The sequence below is a fragment of the Platalea leucorodia genome, assembly GCF_965183815.1.
Source record: "Platalea leucorodia genome assembly, chromosome: 6".
Classification (NCBI taxonomy): Eukaryota; Metazoa; Chordata; class Aves; order Pelecaniformes; family Threskiornithidae; genus Platalea; species Platalea leucorodia.
Genome location: NC_138828.1, coordinates 5,799,065 through 5,815,983, shown reverse-complemented (window position 1 = coordinate 5,815,983; position 16,919 = coordinate 5,799,065). Strand labels below are relative to the sequence as shown.

General features: G+C 36.0%; 1 protein-coding gene across 1 annotated transcript in view; it reads left to right on the top strand.

The window, feature by feature from the left end:
• The window catches only part of PRSS12 (serine protease 12), a gene marked incomplete at both ends in the record, with an annotated part of 43,790 nt that overhangs the window by 12,876 nt on the left and 13,995 nt on the right, over nt 1–16,919 (top strand). Inside the window, 5 exons of the mRNA XM_082315201.1 lie at nt 758–908; nt 5,521–5,699; nt 6,354–6,495; nt 7,470–7,666; nt 10,699–10,840. Coding sequence (XP_082171327.1) covers nt 758–908; nt 5,521–5,699; nt 6,354–6,495; nt 7,470–7,666; nt 10,699–10,840 — 811 coding nt within the window. The remainder of the gene's footprint in view (nt 1–757; nt 909–5,520; nt 5,700–6,353; nt 6,496–7,469; nt 7,667–10,698; nt 10,841–16,919) is intronic.

Below are 16,919 nucleotides of genomic sequence, written 5' to 3'. Positions count from 1 at the left end.
TGAAATAGTAGCATTAATTGGTTGGAAGGCCTACACAAAAATTAACCACATTTAAAATCATTCAGACGTTAGATACGGTGAAACTTTAAAATAACCTTTTAAATACTAGAGCAATTATTTTTTTATATGGTTTTAAGCTGTTTCCGTTATTACAGCTCTATGCAGAAGTGATGCTTTCAAGACTATTTCTTGCTGGACCAGAAAAGGGCTAATGATTTGAAAAGACCAAAAATCAAACTGTACCTCAGGAACAGGAAGGGATATATATACTTGCACAGTTGAAGTGAGACTCCACAGTCAATGAGATTTCACTGCTCTCACTGGAATTACCAAAGGAATGAGAAAACAGGATGAATTTCTACTTCTGTGGCAATGAAAGAATTTTTGCTTCCCAATTCAGATTTTACCCTCTGGGACCAAGCCTATACAGAGCCAATTTTGCTCTTACTGGTAGAAATGCAGATCTATTGACTGATTGTACAGCCCTAAGCATCTGTGAATGCTTTGACACTTAAGTATGTGTCCAGCTCAGTATGGTCACTTGTCTGTGTAATATTCTTCAGCTACTGAGAGTAGAGCTTAGGGGAACTAATTTTTAAGAAGTTTAATTTCAGATTTTCCATCTAACTAGAAAAAATAATGTGTGGTTCTTGAGTGATGCCAGAGAAACCATTAAGACATCTTAGTTTTTCTTTACTATCAGGATAACATTTTGGGAAAGACATGACCTTTTCCTATATTCTGTGTTTGATCACAGCCCCTGTCTTTACTCCAGTCCGGCTGGCTGGTGGGAACAATGCTTACGAAGGAAGAGTAGAAGTCTACCATGCTGGCCAGTGGGGGACTGTCTGCGATGACCAGTGGGATGATGCAGATGCTGAAGTCGTCTGTCGGCAGCTGGGCCTTGGGTTTGTTTTTCTACATATTTTCTACTCCAGCAGCAAAGCAGGAGAGTTAGTCAGATACATAGCTTGAAGTTGTCAAAAGATGCTCCTTTAAAATCGCATTAATACTCTGAAGCAGTAACTAAGTTTATTTATAGAAGGTTCAGGTACAGTGCCAATACTTTCAAGTCCCTGGCACTTTGATTTATAGGATCCAGTTTTCAGTGTCATATGATAGGGACAATTTCGTCTGTAGGACAGACAAAGGATGTGTCTCAGAATAAATGCTGATTTTTTAGTGAAAACTCACTACAATTTCAGTAAAGTTTCAATCAAAAACCCTACGTGAAGACAAGGAAGTTGCTTTGACTGTTAAAATCCTTACATCCATTTTACCGAGGAGTCTAACGGCTTCCTTGCTTTAGAGTAAGAGCACTACTTTGTCAGAAAGGATATGGTTTTTGGCATGCCTGTGAGAATCTCTCAAGATTTGTTTATGTAACGAGTCTCTGAAGATTGTCAGTTTGCATATACTGAGATCTGTTTGAAGTTCTGACAGTTAAGCTTGTCAGGGATTCTGTCTGAACTAAGCATGGTCTACAATATAGTCACAGCAGCAGAACAGGATTTTCTTGCTCCTCTTCTGAACAGCCGGGGCTGATTTTGATACCACACAGAAGATAAGTATTCAGTATTTGAGGAAAGATGCTGCAGAAGTGGGAGGCAAAGAGGAGAACTGCTGGATCAGAGAGGAAGGAGATGGGGACAACTGGGATGAAGAGGGAAAGAACTAGGAGCAAGATGCAGAGAAGATACTAAGATGTAAACCCAAGGAGGAGAAGGGGATTATGTCTGAGACAGACTGGATAAGAACTAAGCAGGTCAGTGCAGAGGAGACTGGAACAGAACTCACCTGTTCAACCCTGCTGGGATTATGATGAATTAAAAGAAGTGGCATTGAAGGTAGCGAGCTTTGTGGCATTAATGGGTGGCCCCCAGAGTGTACTTGTTTTGTAACATGAAGCGGAGGCCTTGGACTGCTGGTGCCATCCAAATTAGCTCAAAAGGATGAGAACTGTGCAGTACTTAAAAAGCTTCTAGATCTCCTGGTGAGCCATGTGGGAATCAACATGCTCCTCTGACATCAGACTTTCATTTTCCCCCAGTTTATTTTCTGCTATATTTCTATATTCCAGTACATTTTCAATTGGGAATACCTAATAGAAAGTCTGTCTTCTTACAGGCCTTTTCTGCTTTTGAATTGGGCCACTATTAGTAAGTTTGGCGAGCTTCTAAGCTATGCTTTACATTTCTATATACTAATGACAAATGTCATGCTCTTAACCTGCCTCCTTACTGATTACAGTAAAACATTTGATTACTTATATTTAATGTTCAGAAACTGCAGTTCCGAGATGCTTCTAATTTGTTTTGTTTTTCTGAGTAAATAAATTGTATTAAGATGGTGATAAGTCTTTTTAAAATATGTCTAGAGATTTACAGAATTTCTCAAGTAATCAAGATGCCTTGACAAATGTGCTCATTACTGTGAAGTGCAATTTTACCAACAGTGGCACTAGACCGGTTATGAAGTAATAAAAATAATCTAAATTTGCATACTGTTAATCCATCTGGAAATGTGCCACAAATTGTAAAAGTAAAGCATCTCAGTATCCCACATCCTTTCAACTTTTCTGTAGCACTCCTATAAAACTTCAGAATATTAATCTACCATTAATAGGTGAAAAATGATAATTTATTGTATTATTTGGTTTCATAAATACTTTTTCCTTGATACAAATTGCCCTTGTTATAGTAATGGGATATGTTGTCTCTGCTTTATCGGAACGTCAGAGAATCTTACTAGATTATGGTATAATTTGTTTTCAACATTCAGAGTAGTCAAGCATTCTCTCTTTGATTTCTGCCAGCTTCTTAATGAATAAGGATTGTTTTTCTAACATTTTCTATACATTTGTACCAGCATCAGAATTTAAAAAATACAAGAAATAGAAGCTATGTACGAGAATTTTCTTTTTGTGTAATGTTTGTATATATGCAAATACTACTCAGTAAACTTAAATGAAGATAATTTATCTTCTACATATAAATGTTCCAAAGTACAATCATCTTAAAAACTACCAGTAAACCAGGCTTTCTGTAATAAGCCTATAATATATTTGGGGTAATATTAATAAAAATAAGGACCCTGAAAGTAGGCTTTTCAGTCCCTATTTATTCAATTCTACAAAAATAGCCTGAAGTGCTGAGAACTCACAGAGCCCATCGTGGTACATCAGAAAGATACACTGGAAACCCAAGATATCTTTATTTATTTAGATGCTTAAATATAAATGGGATACCTAGATTTGAAATAAGTATTACCCGCAGCGTATCCTATGGATTATATTTTCTTAGTTTTCTATATAGTCATTCAACCAGTTCAAAAAGCAGCTCTTTATGAAATATAAGAGATGGAGGACTTGGCTCTTTTTCGTGTTACCAGCATTGCAAAATACAAATGTTCAGTAAATTAATGCTACACATAAAAATGCATGGTTACTTAACAAACTAAATGAAAGAATAGTAAAGGCAATCAGGAGATGTTTGCAAATCTCAGGGGAAAATATAATTTCCAATCTATTAAAATTCTTCTTTGCATTGCTAAAGGAAAAAAATTAGACCAAGATGTCTGTTAATATGTTATTTGGAATTAGGAAGGTCATTCAGAAGAAAAGGTAATATCTAATTAAAAATCTCTCTCAAAAATAAGGTACTAACTTCAGACTAAAGCTATGTGTTTTGCTAAAATGTTGCCTGCTGAGTGAGGATATTTTTGGTTTGCTTACCTGCTTCTTTGAAGCAACTGCAGATTATAAGTCTTCTCCCTACTGAGTAAGTAAGACCTGCTTTTTTATATTTTCCATGTTCTCCACCACTTGAAGAAGGCATCTGGTCATCAAAGAAACAGTCTGAAAATTAAAAGTGCATTTTCAAGATTAATGAAGCACATTAGCTTGAAAATATTAAAAACAAGTTGATTTTAAACAAGATGAAAATGCAAAACACAGATTATTTAGTTTATCTTTCTTGTGTGTGCTTTTATTTACTGAGCATTACCATCTACACAGCATCTACCATGAATTTCCACATCCTTCCTTTGTATAGAATATTTTCCCTGATCCTAATTTCATTTTTATAAGCCTTACTGTTGTCATTTTTCCCATACCCCTTTACTGTTTATCAAGAATTTTTATGATTGCTAGTTGTAAATTTAGTATTGTTTTCCTTTTAAAAAAAGGAGATAACAGAGATTGTTATGTATTTATACAAAGCACTGGAAATGAAATCCACATCTATCTAAATCCATAGATGGATTAATGAGTCAGTGCCTTAAAAACATAGACTACTGCAACTTACGTTAAAAAAAAAAAAAAAAAAATCACAGCAGTGTACTATTCTGACACACAGTTACAAAGGCCAGTTAAAAAGTTTGAATGATTACATCCCAAAACAAAATAGCCAAGACCTGTCATATTTTCAGTATAAGCTGAACATACCATTCCTGTTAGGTGTTGCATGACAATATATGGCAGATAGTGGAAAACTCTCTTTAAAGCAAATTAATAATCAGTATAGAGCCCCGCACCCAAACAGGATGTTAATTAATTTAAACTAGTCCTTTAGATAGGTAATTCACTATAGTACAAAATTTAGAGACAATTCAATCTTACAAGTTGAAAAAGAAGGCAGATATTGAGAATACTCCTATAAAAACTAGACTGGATATATGAACAGAGAAACTATTGAGCTGAAAGAAACCAAACCATGAAAAACATTTACGTATGAAAGACATGGCATCTTAAATAGAACTGGAAAAATCCTGATAGATCATCAAGTGTTAAACACTGCATAATTTCTGTAATGCTGAAACAATGGACCATTTTCAGTTGATGTAGGTTTTTGTGCTCAAAATCCTCTACGCTGACATAAAGAGTATAACACACACAAGGCGAGTCATTGATCTGCTTTCTGTTCTTATTTCTACCACTGATTGGTGGTATGACTTGTCAAGTCACTTAAGATCTCTTTTCTGTGGTTTTTACATGACTAAATGGCGAACAATCACTTTTATCTGCCTCATCTGGGTATTTGAGATTTGATTAATGTGCTTTGAGGACAACAGATGAAAGTCACTGTAGAAATATATATAGAATTATTTTTACTCCATATAAATATTAAATGAAATTAAAATTAGAATCCTCATACCCAAGCTGTACATCTATAATCTCTTCTAGGAAAGTTATGCTTAAAAATCAAAAGGGACAGAAAAGGAAAATGTCATAGATACAAACCAATAAAAATTGATGTTCTAAATATGTTCAAACCTTGGAAGTGTGGAAACAGTATGTTTAAGTTGCTCCATACCCTCAGCTGAGACTGAAGTTGACTGTGGAACCACATCCCATGACATGACATAATGTGGGCTGTGTTGTCAGTTACCAGTGCAGTGGCTATTTAGGCAGTCCCACCTGCTATTTTAGAAGCTGGCTATTTAGCATTTTAGCTCTTCCTGGTGAGTCCCAGACTCTTGAGCTTGCTTGTTCTTGACTGGGTGTTTGTTGTGTTTCGACAGGGGTGTTGCCAAGGCGTGGAGCCAGGCTTACTTTGGAGAAGGCTCAGGCCCTGTGCTCCTGGATGAAGTGCGGTGCACGGGAAATGAACTATCTATAGAACAGTGTCCAAAAAGCTCCTGGCGAGAACACAACTGTGGTCACAAAGAAGATGCTGGCGTTTCCTGCACACCTCTCACAGGTACTTCAGTTAACAATAATCACGCAGCAAAACAGTGACAAATGCAGAGTTCACAGCTCCAGAAAGAGAATTTTTAAAGTTTGCAGACGCACAAAACCCCACAGTAATAAAGTGTTCTGGCAGTATCAAAATGAACCAGCTGTTGGCTATGGAAATTTTACAGGTGCAGAAAATCTCATTATTCGACATAAAGCCTTGGTTCCTCAGGAACATGCTAACTGCCACTTACTAGGTGGGGCTGCCTTAACTGTGTATCACATCTATCAATGGCAGTAAGCATTTCAGCGTAAAAGCAATGGGAAATAACAGAATATACAAAGAAAAAGATAAGGTGTACATACAGTGAAATCACGTAATCAGAACCCACTCCTGTGGACTCGGCACGTAATAAGGGCTTGGGGGATCAGTATCTTGTGCTCTCTTGGGCTTAAGCAATTGTATTACGCAACACTTCACAGCTGACCGGGTGCATTATGGCATTTCTTTGATCTTCTCATTAAATGACACCTAGTGATCAGCACTAGATTTAGTAGTCTAATATTCTGATCAGATGCAGTAAATGCAATGTTACTAATTTTGTTTTAGAACAATAATTGGACCTAAGAAAAACTGATTCCTGTTTTTGTTTTTCTTGTTTACTTGTTAATGACACAGATGGTGCATTAAGACTAACAAGTGGGAAAGGCAGTCATGAGGGACGCCTGGAGGTCTATTATACTGGGCAGTGGGGCACAATCTGCGATGATGGGTGGACAGAGCTGAATACACAGGTGGTTTGCCGGCAGCTGGGATTTAAGTAAGATTACTTGATATTAGATATCTGACTCTGACTTGACAATGATGACAAACATTTTCATGAACCCTACATTATTCAAGAATCTGGTTTTTTAATATTAGCTGAGTGCTTCATAGAAACTGCTGAGTTAAAATCCATTAAAGCCTGCTTCCCTCAGTCTCAGAGAGATATTTATGGCCTCAGTTTAGGCAGAAGAAAAAGCTTCAACTGAGGTTGTGATTCAGCAGCCTTTATTTACCGAGTTCCTTCCAATCATCTTTTTGGCTAACTGAGATCAATGCATATGCTATAGAGAAAAACTGATTTGTTTTATTCTATTTTGCCTATAAAAGTTTAATTCTTCAAAATCTTTGCTTGTCAAACAGTCATTAAAAATCACAGACATTTTCAAGGTATAAGTCCTTCTGGATCTAGCTCAGAAAAACCCACAGTCTGGCCCTGGAACACTGTTATCTATTGAAAAGCGTATTTTAGAAAAAATCTCAAAAGAGTTTCTTGCATTCGCTACTTTTTGTACTGACTGTGGCTACACAGTTACACTCTCACTATGTGATTGTTGTCTTGCCTTCAGATTATAACAGCTCACATTTAAAAAAGAATTTTGTCTCATTTTTCCCCAGACTGTGACATTTAAATGTATATATACTAAGAACATGCTGTAAGTCTCAAAGTCAGTGAGACAGCCATATGCTTAGTTGAAGGGAGGCCTTAATCAAAGGTGTTACATTCTCAAGTTTGTATTAATGTAACAGTAATTCCTTAAAAAAAAACATTACCAAAGAAGCAGCATATGATACTCTCATTGAATTTAATGCTAACTGAACCTGCTCTGTCATGTTTAACACTGTTTAATGTTACTACTTGAGAAATCTTTATTTCTTCAGAAATAATTTATTTCCTTCCGAGTGCTTAAGTATCACGTGCCCTCTGATCACTGGGGACCAAAATGTTATGTATACGTATGTGTTATGCAGGTATGGGAAAAGCACACCTGAGAGCTACTCAGCAGGAAGCTCTGGGCCCATCTGGTTGGATGATGTCAGCTGCTCAGGGAAGGAGGCAAACCTTCTGCAATGCTCAAGGAGAGAGTGGGGAAAGCATGACTGCAACCATCAGGAGGATGTCAGGCTCATTTGCCATCCAGATAATGACAGCCATAAACTCTCACTTGGTAAAGCATCTCTTTGGTAAAGTCACAGTATGAGTATTGCGGTGGATGCAGATCTGAGCAAAGTATAGTATACTTAAGTAAAGGAATGTAAATAGCCAGGACACTAAAGATCAACACAAATTTGTGAGGTAACAAAATCAGATTCCAGAGGTCCTGTTCTCTCAGTCTTCACCACATTTTAGACCTATTCAGCACTTCCTAATGGTATACTGCATTTCATGCAGCACTCTCCAAGTTTTAAGTAACTGTCTCATGCTGTTGCATGAGACGTACCCGAGCACTGAGGAATATAAATCAATAGTATATCCTCCTATGGCCTTACATTCAGACAGTCTGAAAAAAGAGATATGGAGAAAAAGGGGAAGTTCAGAGATGGCAAGAAGGAAGGGTGAGAAGCATGAAATTATTTCTGTATTACTATTGCCTATCATTTATATTGTGCCTGGGTGAATGGGCCTCACTTGCTGACCAGGACAGAATGATGCTACAAACACAGATCAAAGAGCCAGTTCCAATGTCAAAAAGCCTACAAACTTGTATGAAAAAAGAATAAAAAGACAGGTAAGAAATGAGAGAAAAGTACTAATTACATAGCGGCATTGTAGAACAAAATATATACAAATGAATTCCAAAGGTTCCTAAATCCACATGTAGATAATTACACAAGAATTCTGGCTATCAGACATGCACAGTAAAAATTACAGGGGAACAATGGGCTGCTCAGCAATTCTGAAAAACAGTTTCATTTTTAAAATTTTGCTACATACAAAGTTTGTAGCTTGTCAGTAGGTAGCCTCTTACAAAATTGTTGTCAATATTCTTTAGTTTACCCAAGTATGTTTTAGGCAATTTTGAAATTAGGTTTATACCTAGTGGAGCTGGATTCACAGCTTCTACTGAAATGTAAGGGATTTGTATGCCGGGTGCCTGAAGTTCTCTGGAAATTATAGACTGAAGGTCTATCCTGCAAACTAAGACATGGATTTACTGCATGACATTGCTACCTGTTATAACAACAATCGGCACTTCCACATGTACTTTTCTACTCTCTCCCTCCATAGTCTTTTTCTTTACAGCCTTTTGACCTCTCACAATCCAATGAATGTTTTATGTTGCAGTACAGTTCCATTATGTGTAGATGATGTCAAATCACATTTGGTAGAAAGAATTTTCTCAGACCAAAAATAACAGGAATTCAAATCATGACTGCTGTCTTTACAGATGCAAACCATCTGTGCTGCTTAGCTCAAATTCCTATAAAATATAATCTTAGCTGAAGGAGGTCTGGTTCAGTTAAATGCATCCATATGGTAACATTCTCACATCCCCCATTACCAGAAAGTTATATTAATTTTGTGCTCATAAATATATATATATATATTCTAAAACACAGGAAGATGAGATAACAGTAAAATAGCTATACTGTATCATTAATATCCCATGCCTCTAGCTGGGTAATGTAAGTATAATTTTCACCTAAATCATATTCTTCCAGAAAAACACATCATTTCAACAAGAAAATGAAGACAGTGTATCTGATGTTTCCTACAAGATTTCTGATTGGAAAGTGGACAAAGACTCTAGTTCTACCATTTACTTGCCAGCATTTGAAAAAGCCTTTTTTCTGCCTGTAAGGATTAATTCAGTGAAAAAATATGAGAAATTAGTAGATGATATGACTTGACGAAATACAGACATTAAGAAACCCTAAAAATGAGATAGATTACACTACAATAACTACAACAACATTTGTTCAGTAGGTAAGATCATGACAATGTAGCTAAACAGAAAATTGGTGAAGTTAATTCATGTAACTGTCCAGACACTATGAATTCCAGTATAGACAATACACTTTAAATGACGTTTGAAGGAAACGGACTTTAATTTTGTTTTCAAATCTTTCCTCTTTTAATTAATGAATTAGGCCAGATTTAACTAGCTCTGATCCAGAGTGAGGTTTGGTATACAAAAGTTATTCATACCCTAAATTAATCTGAATTAAATATCAAATGCAAATGTCTCAAAATGCTGCTTTATTTAAGAGCATAATTAAGTAATTTCTCATCCTTACAGATTTAGAAAAGATTAGAAACAGGTTAGAAGAATGAGGAACGGGCTTTGCAATTATTCTAAAAAGAAACTCTCATTAGCGTTATTAAGGATTATGAAGTATGACATACTAAAAGATTTGGAAGGTGATTCTCACTTTAACATTATGAAGAGGCCTCAGAGGAATTCATAACTGTTTTAAGGCTACTTGCATTGCTGGCATGCTATAAAGGAGTTTTAACATAAGTGAGAATCAAATATGTACTTTGCTTAATGATTCAAAAATAACTACAGGCCAAGCACTGAACGAACCATGATTAATTAAGTCTGACTAATCCAGATAAGTGAGATTTTGTATTACGAACATATCTGAATAAGCAATCAATTTAAATTGCTAGAAAAATAATCACACATTAGTCTAGAATAACATGCTGTAAAACATTATGCTGTCACACAAAATACGCTACAGAACACCATGCATAACGATAAGTAATAACTGAAGTTCAACACAATGCTGCACTTTTTTGCCGAGGCAGTGGTTAAGAGGAGCGGTAGCAACCAGTTTGAGAATGGATTTATGAATGGAGATACAGTTAAATTCACCCATAAAGTTTCTGCAAGGAAAATGTGTCCAGCTTGTATGGGTATCATATAAAAGATATCGCGGGTGTTTTCTGCCTTTAGGGGGAATTGTTCTATGCCCATTGTGGTCAAATTCTGAGCTATGTCACATATTTGTATGAAATGAAGGTAGCAGATGAACTCTGAAGTTCAAAATACAGTAGTATTTCATATTTGTCTCATATTTTGTACAAACTGCTTCCTTTTGCCAGCCAGGAAAAATATGACTACTTTAACAGCTGATATTAGGCTTGTTGAACATAAACATCAGTTGACCCTATATACTAAACATGATGAGAATGACTTGAAGTACTAGTTCTTGCTTCTGTTGTTGTGAGTTGACAGCAGTAATTTGTTCCCAGGTCCTCCCATCAGGCTGATGGATGGTGAGAATAAGAAGGAAGGACGTGTAGAGATTTTTATCAATGGCCAGTGGGGCACAATTTGTGATGATGGATGGTCTGATAAAGATGCAGCTGTAGTCTGTCGACAGCTTGGCTACAAGTAAGAAAACTCATTAAGCTGTTTCTCAAGTTATCTGTTTGCTGTATCTAAAAAAGTTAAGTTTCTGCAACCGAATATCACCAACATATGTCTGATAACACAATATGTGCCTTTTAAAACTTGTCTGTTTGGCATTCTTTTAGAAAAGTGTATTTATAGTTGTATAAGAAGTAGTAAGGCTATGTCTTCAAAAGGAGTATTCATTAACTAGCATAACTGGGAAAAGGAATTTTAATATTCAAAGGCATGTCAGTTTGACTGGCAACTGAAATGCAAGTTAATGCTAGTTATTCAATATTTTTTTAGAAGTTAAAATATTCAAAATTATTAAGCTATTGACTAAATACAATATTTTATTTGTCATTTATGGTGCCACATGTCTATATGATATAAACATATTACACCAATTTTTGGGTTTTTTTTCCACTTAGTTGCACTAATGTAACTGAGAATTTGATTTAGTATATCTGCTCTGTGCTCTTTGCCACTCAAAGTGTTCTTAATTTACTTCTTTCACCTTCTGTTTTCAGATTTCTGAACATTTTAAAAAAGTTAGAGTGAAATTTCTAATTTGGAAAAAATGAGGGAAACTAATACTAACATCTAGACTAGCACAGATGATTACATATTCTGGGAACTATGTAGATTCTCTGGTTTGTTTCTGATTTTGTGTGAGCGCTCTGTGTTTCACCATACTTCAGTGACAATTTTCATTCATATAACAATTTCTGTATTGAGTCATCTTTAGTCAACACAGAAGAACTTAAGGAACCTAAATTCTAGTGCTTTAGTGATTTGATGTAACAGTATCCATAGAAAAACCTTGGGGAATTTAAAACGCCTTTTTCATTACATTAGCAAAGAAAATACGAATATTCAGAAGCTAGACTTGGTTTACCACAGTTTACTGAAATTGTCTGGAATTTGGCTAAAATTTCAGGGGTAATGGTTGTATTGTTTCAAAAAGCTTTTGAACTGTTTTTATTGAAAGGTATTATTTTCCATATTGTTAATATTTATCTTTTGTAAACCTTAATGATGACTTTGAAATCCTTATAGCTTCTAACATAACTGTTAAAATTTTCAGTGAAATATAGCAACAGGTCAGTGTCCACCGCCACAAGGTGTGGATATGATTTCTTCAGATTCAGATGTAGGCACACCACCTACTGAATTCCTAGTTTCACCTTTTTTTTTTCCTTCATTTACTGATCTGGCTTGACTCGATGTAGCTTGGAGATTTGATAAAACTGTTATACAGGATTATGGCTTTGGCCTGCATGACAGTAATTCGAATGAGCTTCATTTAATACAGGAATAGACCTTACAGGGTAAAACCACCCTCTAATTAAAACCACCACAACATATATGTCACTTTTGAACTAAGTTGCTTAATCAGGCTTACATCACTCATAAGCAATTTTTTTTCTGGATACCTACAAGCAGTAAAGATGTAACAACTATAGGGCAGACATATAAATAGCAGAACTAGTATGAGCTGAAAAATGTCTAGAACACTAGTGAAATACTACAGGAAACGAGTGAAATGTCTTCTCTGAGTGTATCTGTAAAGAAATCTGAGCTTAAGAAATACAGATCATGTTATCTGTTTGCTGTATCTAACAACGTAAAGTTTGTGCAACTGAATATCATCAAATTATGTCTGAATGCATAATACATGGTTTTTAAAAATTGTCTGGTATTCGTTTAGTAAAGCATATTTATAAGTAGTAGTAGACTATGGCTTCAGAACTACAAAACTTGACTTGTGTTACCTCTCTGTGAATCATTCATTTAGTCTGCTTCATCCTCAGCCTCTCTGGCCTGTTATATGTCTCCCTCAGATGATCAAACTCAACCACTTATCCCCACCTTCTGTGTTTAAATCCCTGCAAGGACAGACAGTTGGCTGGATTCTCAATTTGTGTCGCATCAGAATGGGGGGTTAAGATTATAGGATACAACAGAGCACATGTTTCCTGAAGGATAAACACATTTTAAAAATCTAAAATTAGGTTCCAGAAATTGGGACAGCTCGTCAGAAATGCTGGATCTTGGTGACCCTATGTCTAGACAGTTGCATTCCACAAACCTGACTATGCCGTTACGTGTACTGATGAGCTGGAATTGCTTCTGAGCCTAGGAATTGATGCACAGATCTTTTTGCTGAAGTTCAAATTACATTCAGTGGTGACTTGACTGTTCCAAAACAAGGCTGGGGCTTCTGGGTTCATGCACCTGAGCTAGAGGGCTGATGAATTTTGGTTCTTTAGAAATAAAACCCATTATTACCTTTTCCCGTGAGGAATTCAAAAAGCACCTACTACTGAGGTTGACATTAGTTTTCATTAAGACTGATCACAGAACTAAACAGTATCATTCAACTTCCTTTACAATGCTATGTTTAATTCTCAAGTCTTTCCTACTGGGGAATTGCGTTCCTTGGGAAAAAATTCACACATTCATTATTACAAATGGGAGAAAAGACTGCCTTAAAAAGGAAGACTTGTGTAAGCAAAGGGTAAACACTGAGAAAATGGACTGTTTTTCCTGCATGTATTATTCATATTGTCAATGCTTATCTGTACATTTATTTTACGAAATCTGCAACATTCTCAGCCATTTACTAGGGTTCATTCTGAGACTAAAATAAGAAATTCCCTGAGTTGACAAAATCACTAGGTTGAAAGCAATACTGGTTTTAAAGATGTCTCATTAAGCCAGTTTGTCAAATCCATGATTAATGTTAGAAACACATAATATAAAGTACATTAGAAAACAGCCCTACTAACTGGCTAAAACCAGTCATGAAAACATAAAAAAAAATAATAGCACCCTAATCAAAGTATATTTGTAGCAAGGTAAACACTAAGAGAACACATACCTTTTCTGAAGTACTATCTACTATGTGACTGGATTTAACATACAAAAGTATTTTGACAGAATGAGTCAAGAGCAAAAGACTGTTTTAGAAGCTCCTGCATTTTAGTGAATTAAGTGGCCCAGTAAAATTAGACTCCTTTCATTTAGGACAGGCTTATAAGAATGCACATGTACATACACACACACAACAGATGAACAAATATCCTGCCACTAGTGCTCCAAAAATCATCTACTACAGGGAAAAAAAAAAAGTTCCAGGGTAGTTGGCCATCTATACTAACTAACTGGATTTCCTGATTAACAGTATTATGAATAACGGTAATACTGCATCTGAAGAGCTCAGCATGTTATTGTGTATGGCCTTGTGTCTGAGAAAGCTATGGGATAAGATCTGAAGCCACCCTTCTCTCTAGGGACAGATCTAAGCAAGCAAAAAGGTTGTTTCTCTGATGGTCATCTGTGCATAAATAGCTGGCCTGGAAAGCAGCAATTAAGGGACACATACACCTTTGTTAAGGGTGGACTAAAACCAGCTGTAAGAGCACATTCCAGCACGTAACAAACACATAAGACTTAACACTTCTACATTTAGAGATTTCCTAATTATATGAAATAATTTTCTGTATTAAGCTGCACTCCTTGCTCTAGAACATCACAATTTTTACATTTGTTTCCTGGTAGATGTTCTATTTAAACAGTGGTGGGTTTTTTGTTAAGAGTGCGTATGGACACCTTTCATAGCAATTACCAGCAAACTGAGAGATTACTGATGCACAGTAAGAGAGAGATAGCTTTCATATAAAGGTATGAAGAGCCTCTGCAGTCCAAGTCCCATGATTCAGTTCATGTCAATGCATGATTGCAATCCATATGCACTAAGTTCCCTCCCCCATCTTTGTCTCTCTACATCTCTTTCACCTAAAATATTTACATGTATGACCTCATAGATGTCAGAATATTCTTTGAGATTTATCTGGTAAGCCAACGGAAGTAGTGCCCTTATTAAGTAGCCAGTAAGTCTGCAGAGACAATTCTATACTGAACTGCAATAAATACTTCTCTGGGAAAGGCTAAGAATACTGTGGTGATTCACAACCAAAGTTTTTTTCAATATCCTGAGGAACTTTAGACGAATGCCCTAAAGCAGAAACCTTGTTTGAAATAGAGATACCAAAACCAGGTAAGAATTTGCAATGAATGCCTGTACTGTCTCACTATTTTGTAATAGCATACATGAACACATCAGCTGCCCACAGGTACTGGAGAGCTGGACATTTCTTTGTAGTTATCTGTAATCAGAGAACCATTCACAAAGGCAAAATATTTCACAAAGGCAAGTACAGACGTGTTGCTTGTGACTGACAAGTTAAATCATTAGGCAAAGATTGTCCTGTACTGGCTCCAAAGTCAGTTAAGGCTTTGGATTATCTGGGAAATACATGCTAGCCATGGAAATTAAAAATGTGTAAGGACAGTTAACCTTGTGGTATCATCTCTGTCAAATGTTTTACATGCTTCTCTCTCCTGGCTTTTTACAATTCATGCATTCTAACCAACATTCCCTACTTAGAAAACCTGCCCGCCTACCTTTCAGTACATAATAAAAAAATCCAAACAGGCAAGGCTTTCTGTGCGCAAGTTTGAAAAAGGAGGAAGCTTGTATGTATTACTTTCATGTTTCAATTATATGGATATGGGCAATTGAGGGCTGGATTCTTTGAGTTTGATCCAGCCACACTTCTAGTATGAAGAAGCTTTGAAAATGGTATGACAGATCAAAATTCCTCCCCAACAGAGAATCCCTAGCTGATGAAGGGACATAAATTCTTTATGCCATTCTCACCTATGTTCCCCAACACTGCAGGTATTAAGAGAGGTATAAAAATAGGTTTAATGGGAGAGAAATACTTTATTGCTAATACATTTTCATTGTTAAACTCTCTTTCTCTACTCCAGCATTTCACTGTACACAGTTACCCTTTTGTATACATAGAAGTACTGTCCTTTACAATATGCAATTATAAGACATCCTTTAAAATAGATCCTATGATATAGTGCAACATTTCAGTTATCTAGAATTCCGTATATTCTTATCACAATAAAATATCAGTAAATTGCTTGTAACTGATATGTAAACTTGTAGTTCAGACACACCTAGAGGTGGCGGTGGCTTTCTGCCCCACTCCTCTATATAGCCGGTTGGGTGGTCTCCCACTCATAATTCTTTCTGACTCTCAAACCATATACAACAAAACATCTGTTTATATATTAAGAAACGTTATCCTAAGTAATTAAAAGTAATACTCTGTCACAAAAGTTACCAAATGAGATGCTTATGTGCACAATTCATGTTGGTTTTTTATTGTGTTTGTTCACCCACTCCCTCATTTGGAAAACAAGTTCATCATTCAAAAGAGGTCATTCACACAACTGACACTGCGGTCATTGCTGAAGCTGCATGGCACTACATACAAGCTATAAGGATCAGGACTTCAAACCCTAATAAAATGTCCTAAGTCCGACATCTAAATACTTAGGTTTGATAGTTATACAAGCATAGGATTATCATACTGACCTTCTTTGTAAAGTGCCTTGAGGCCTATGTATGAAAACGCTACACAAGCACTAAGTATGGGGTTTGTCCCAGGAAAAGGTGGGAAAATGTAATTTCTTCAATTACATTACAGTTTTAGAACGCAACTGTCGGGTGCACTTTAAAAATGGCATGATAAAGAAATGTGTTAATAACTATGAAGAACTGATAGATCTGTAAATCACAGCTCCTACTACACTGCAAGTATACTGTATTTAACTGGCCCATCTTTCTGAGGGAATCAAACCAGAATAAATTATTTTTAGCATTCACAGATGCTGATTTTATATGAGGATTAAAGAGATTATGAAAAAGCAGCTTTCACATATTTTGCTTTATAGGTATTTGTAATGCCGTTACAATGTAAAATACTTTGCATAGTGCTTTCTATCTAGATAGGTAAAAGCACTTTTTAAACATTAATGAACTGCAGCAATTTTGTTACACTTATTTTTTTTCTACTTACCAGAGTAACAGAGGCAATGAGAAAAGTTGTCATCAAGTGAACCAGTGACAGGACTTGGAATAAAACCTCAATGTCTTTCACTACTCACTCTGAAACATTTCAGTTGAGTAAAATGTAGAATAATGCCTCAAAGTGTT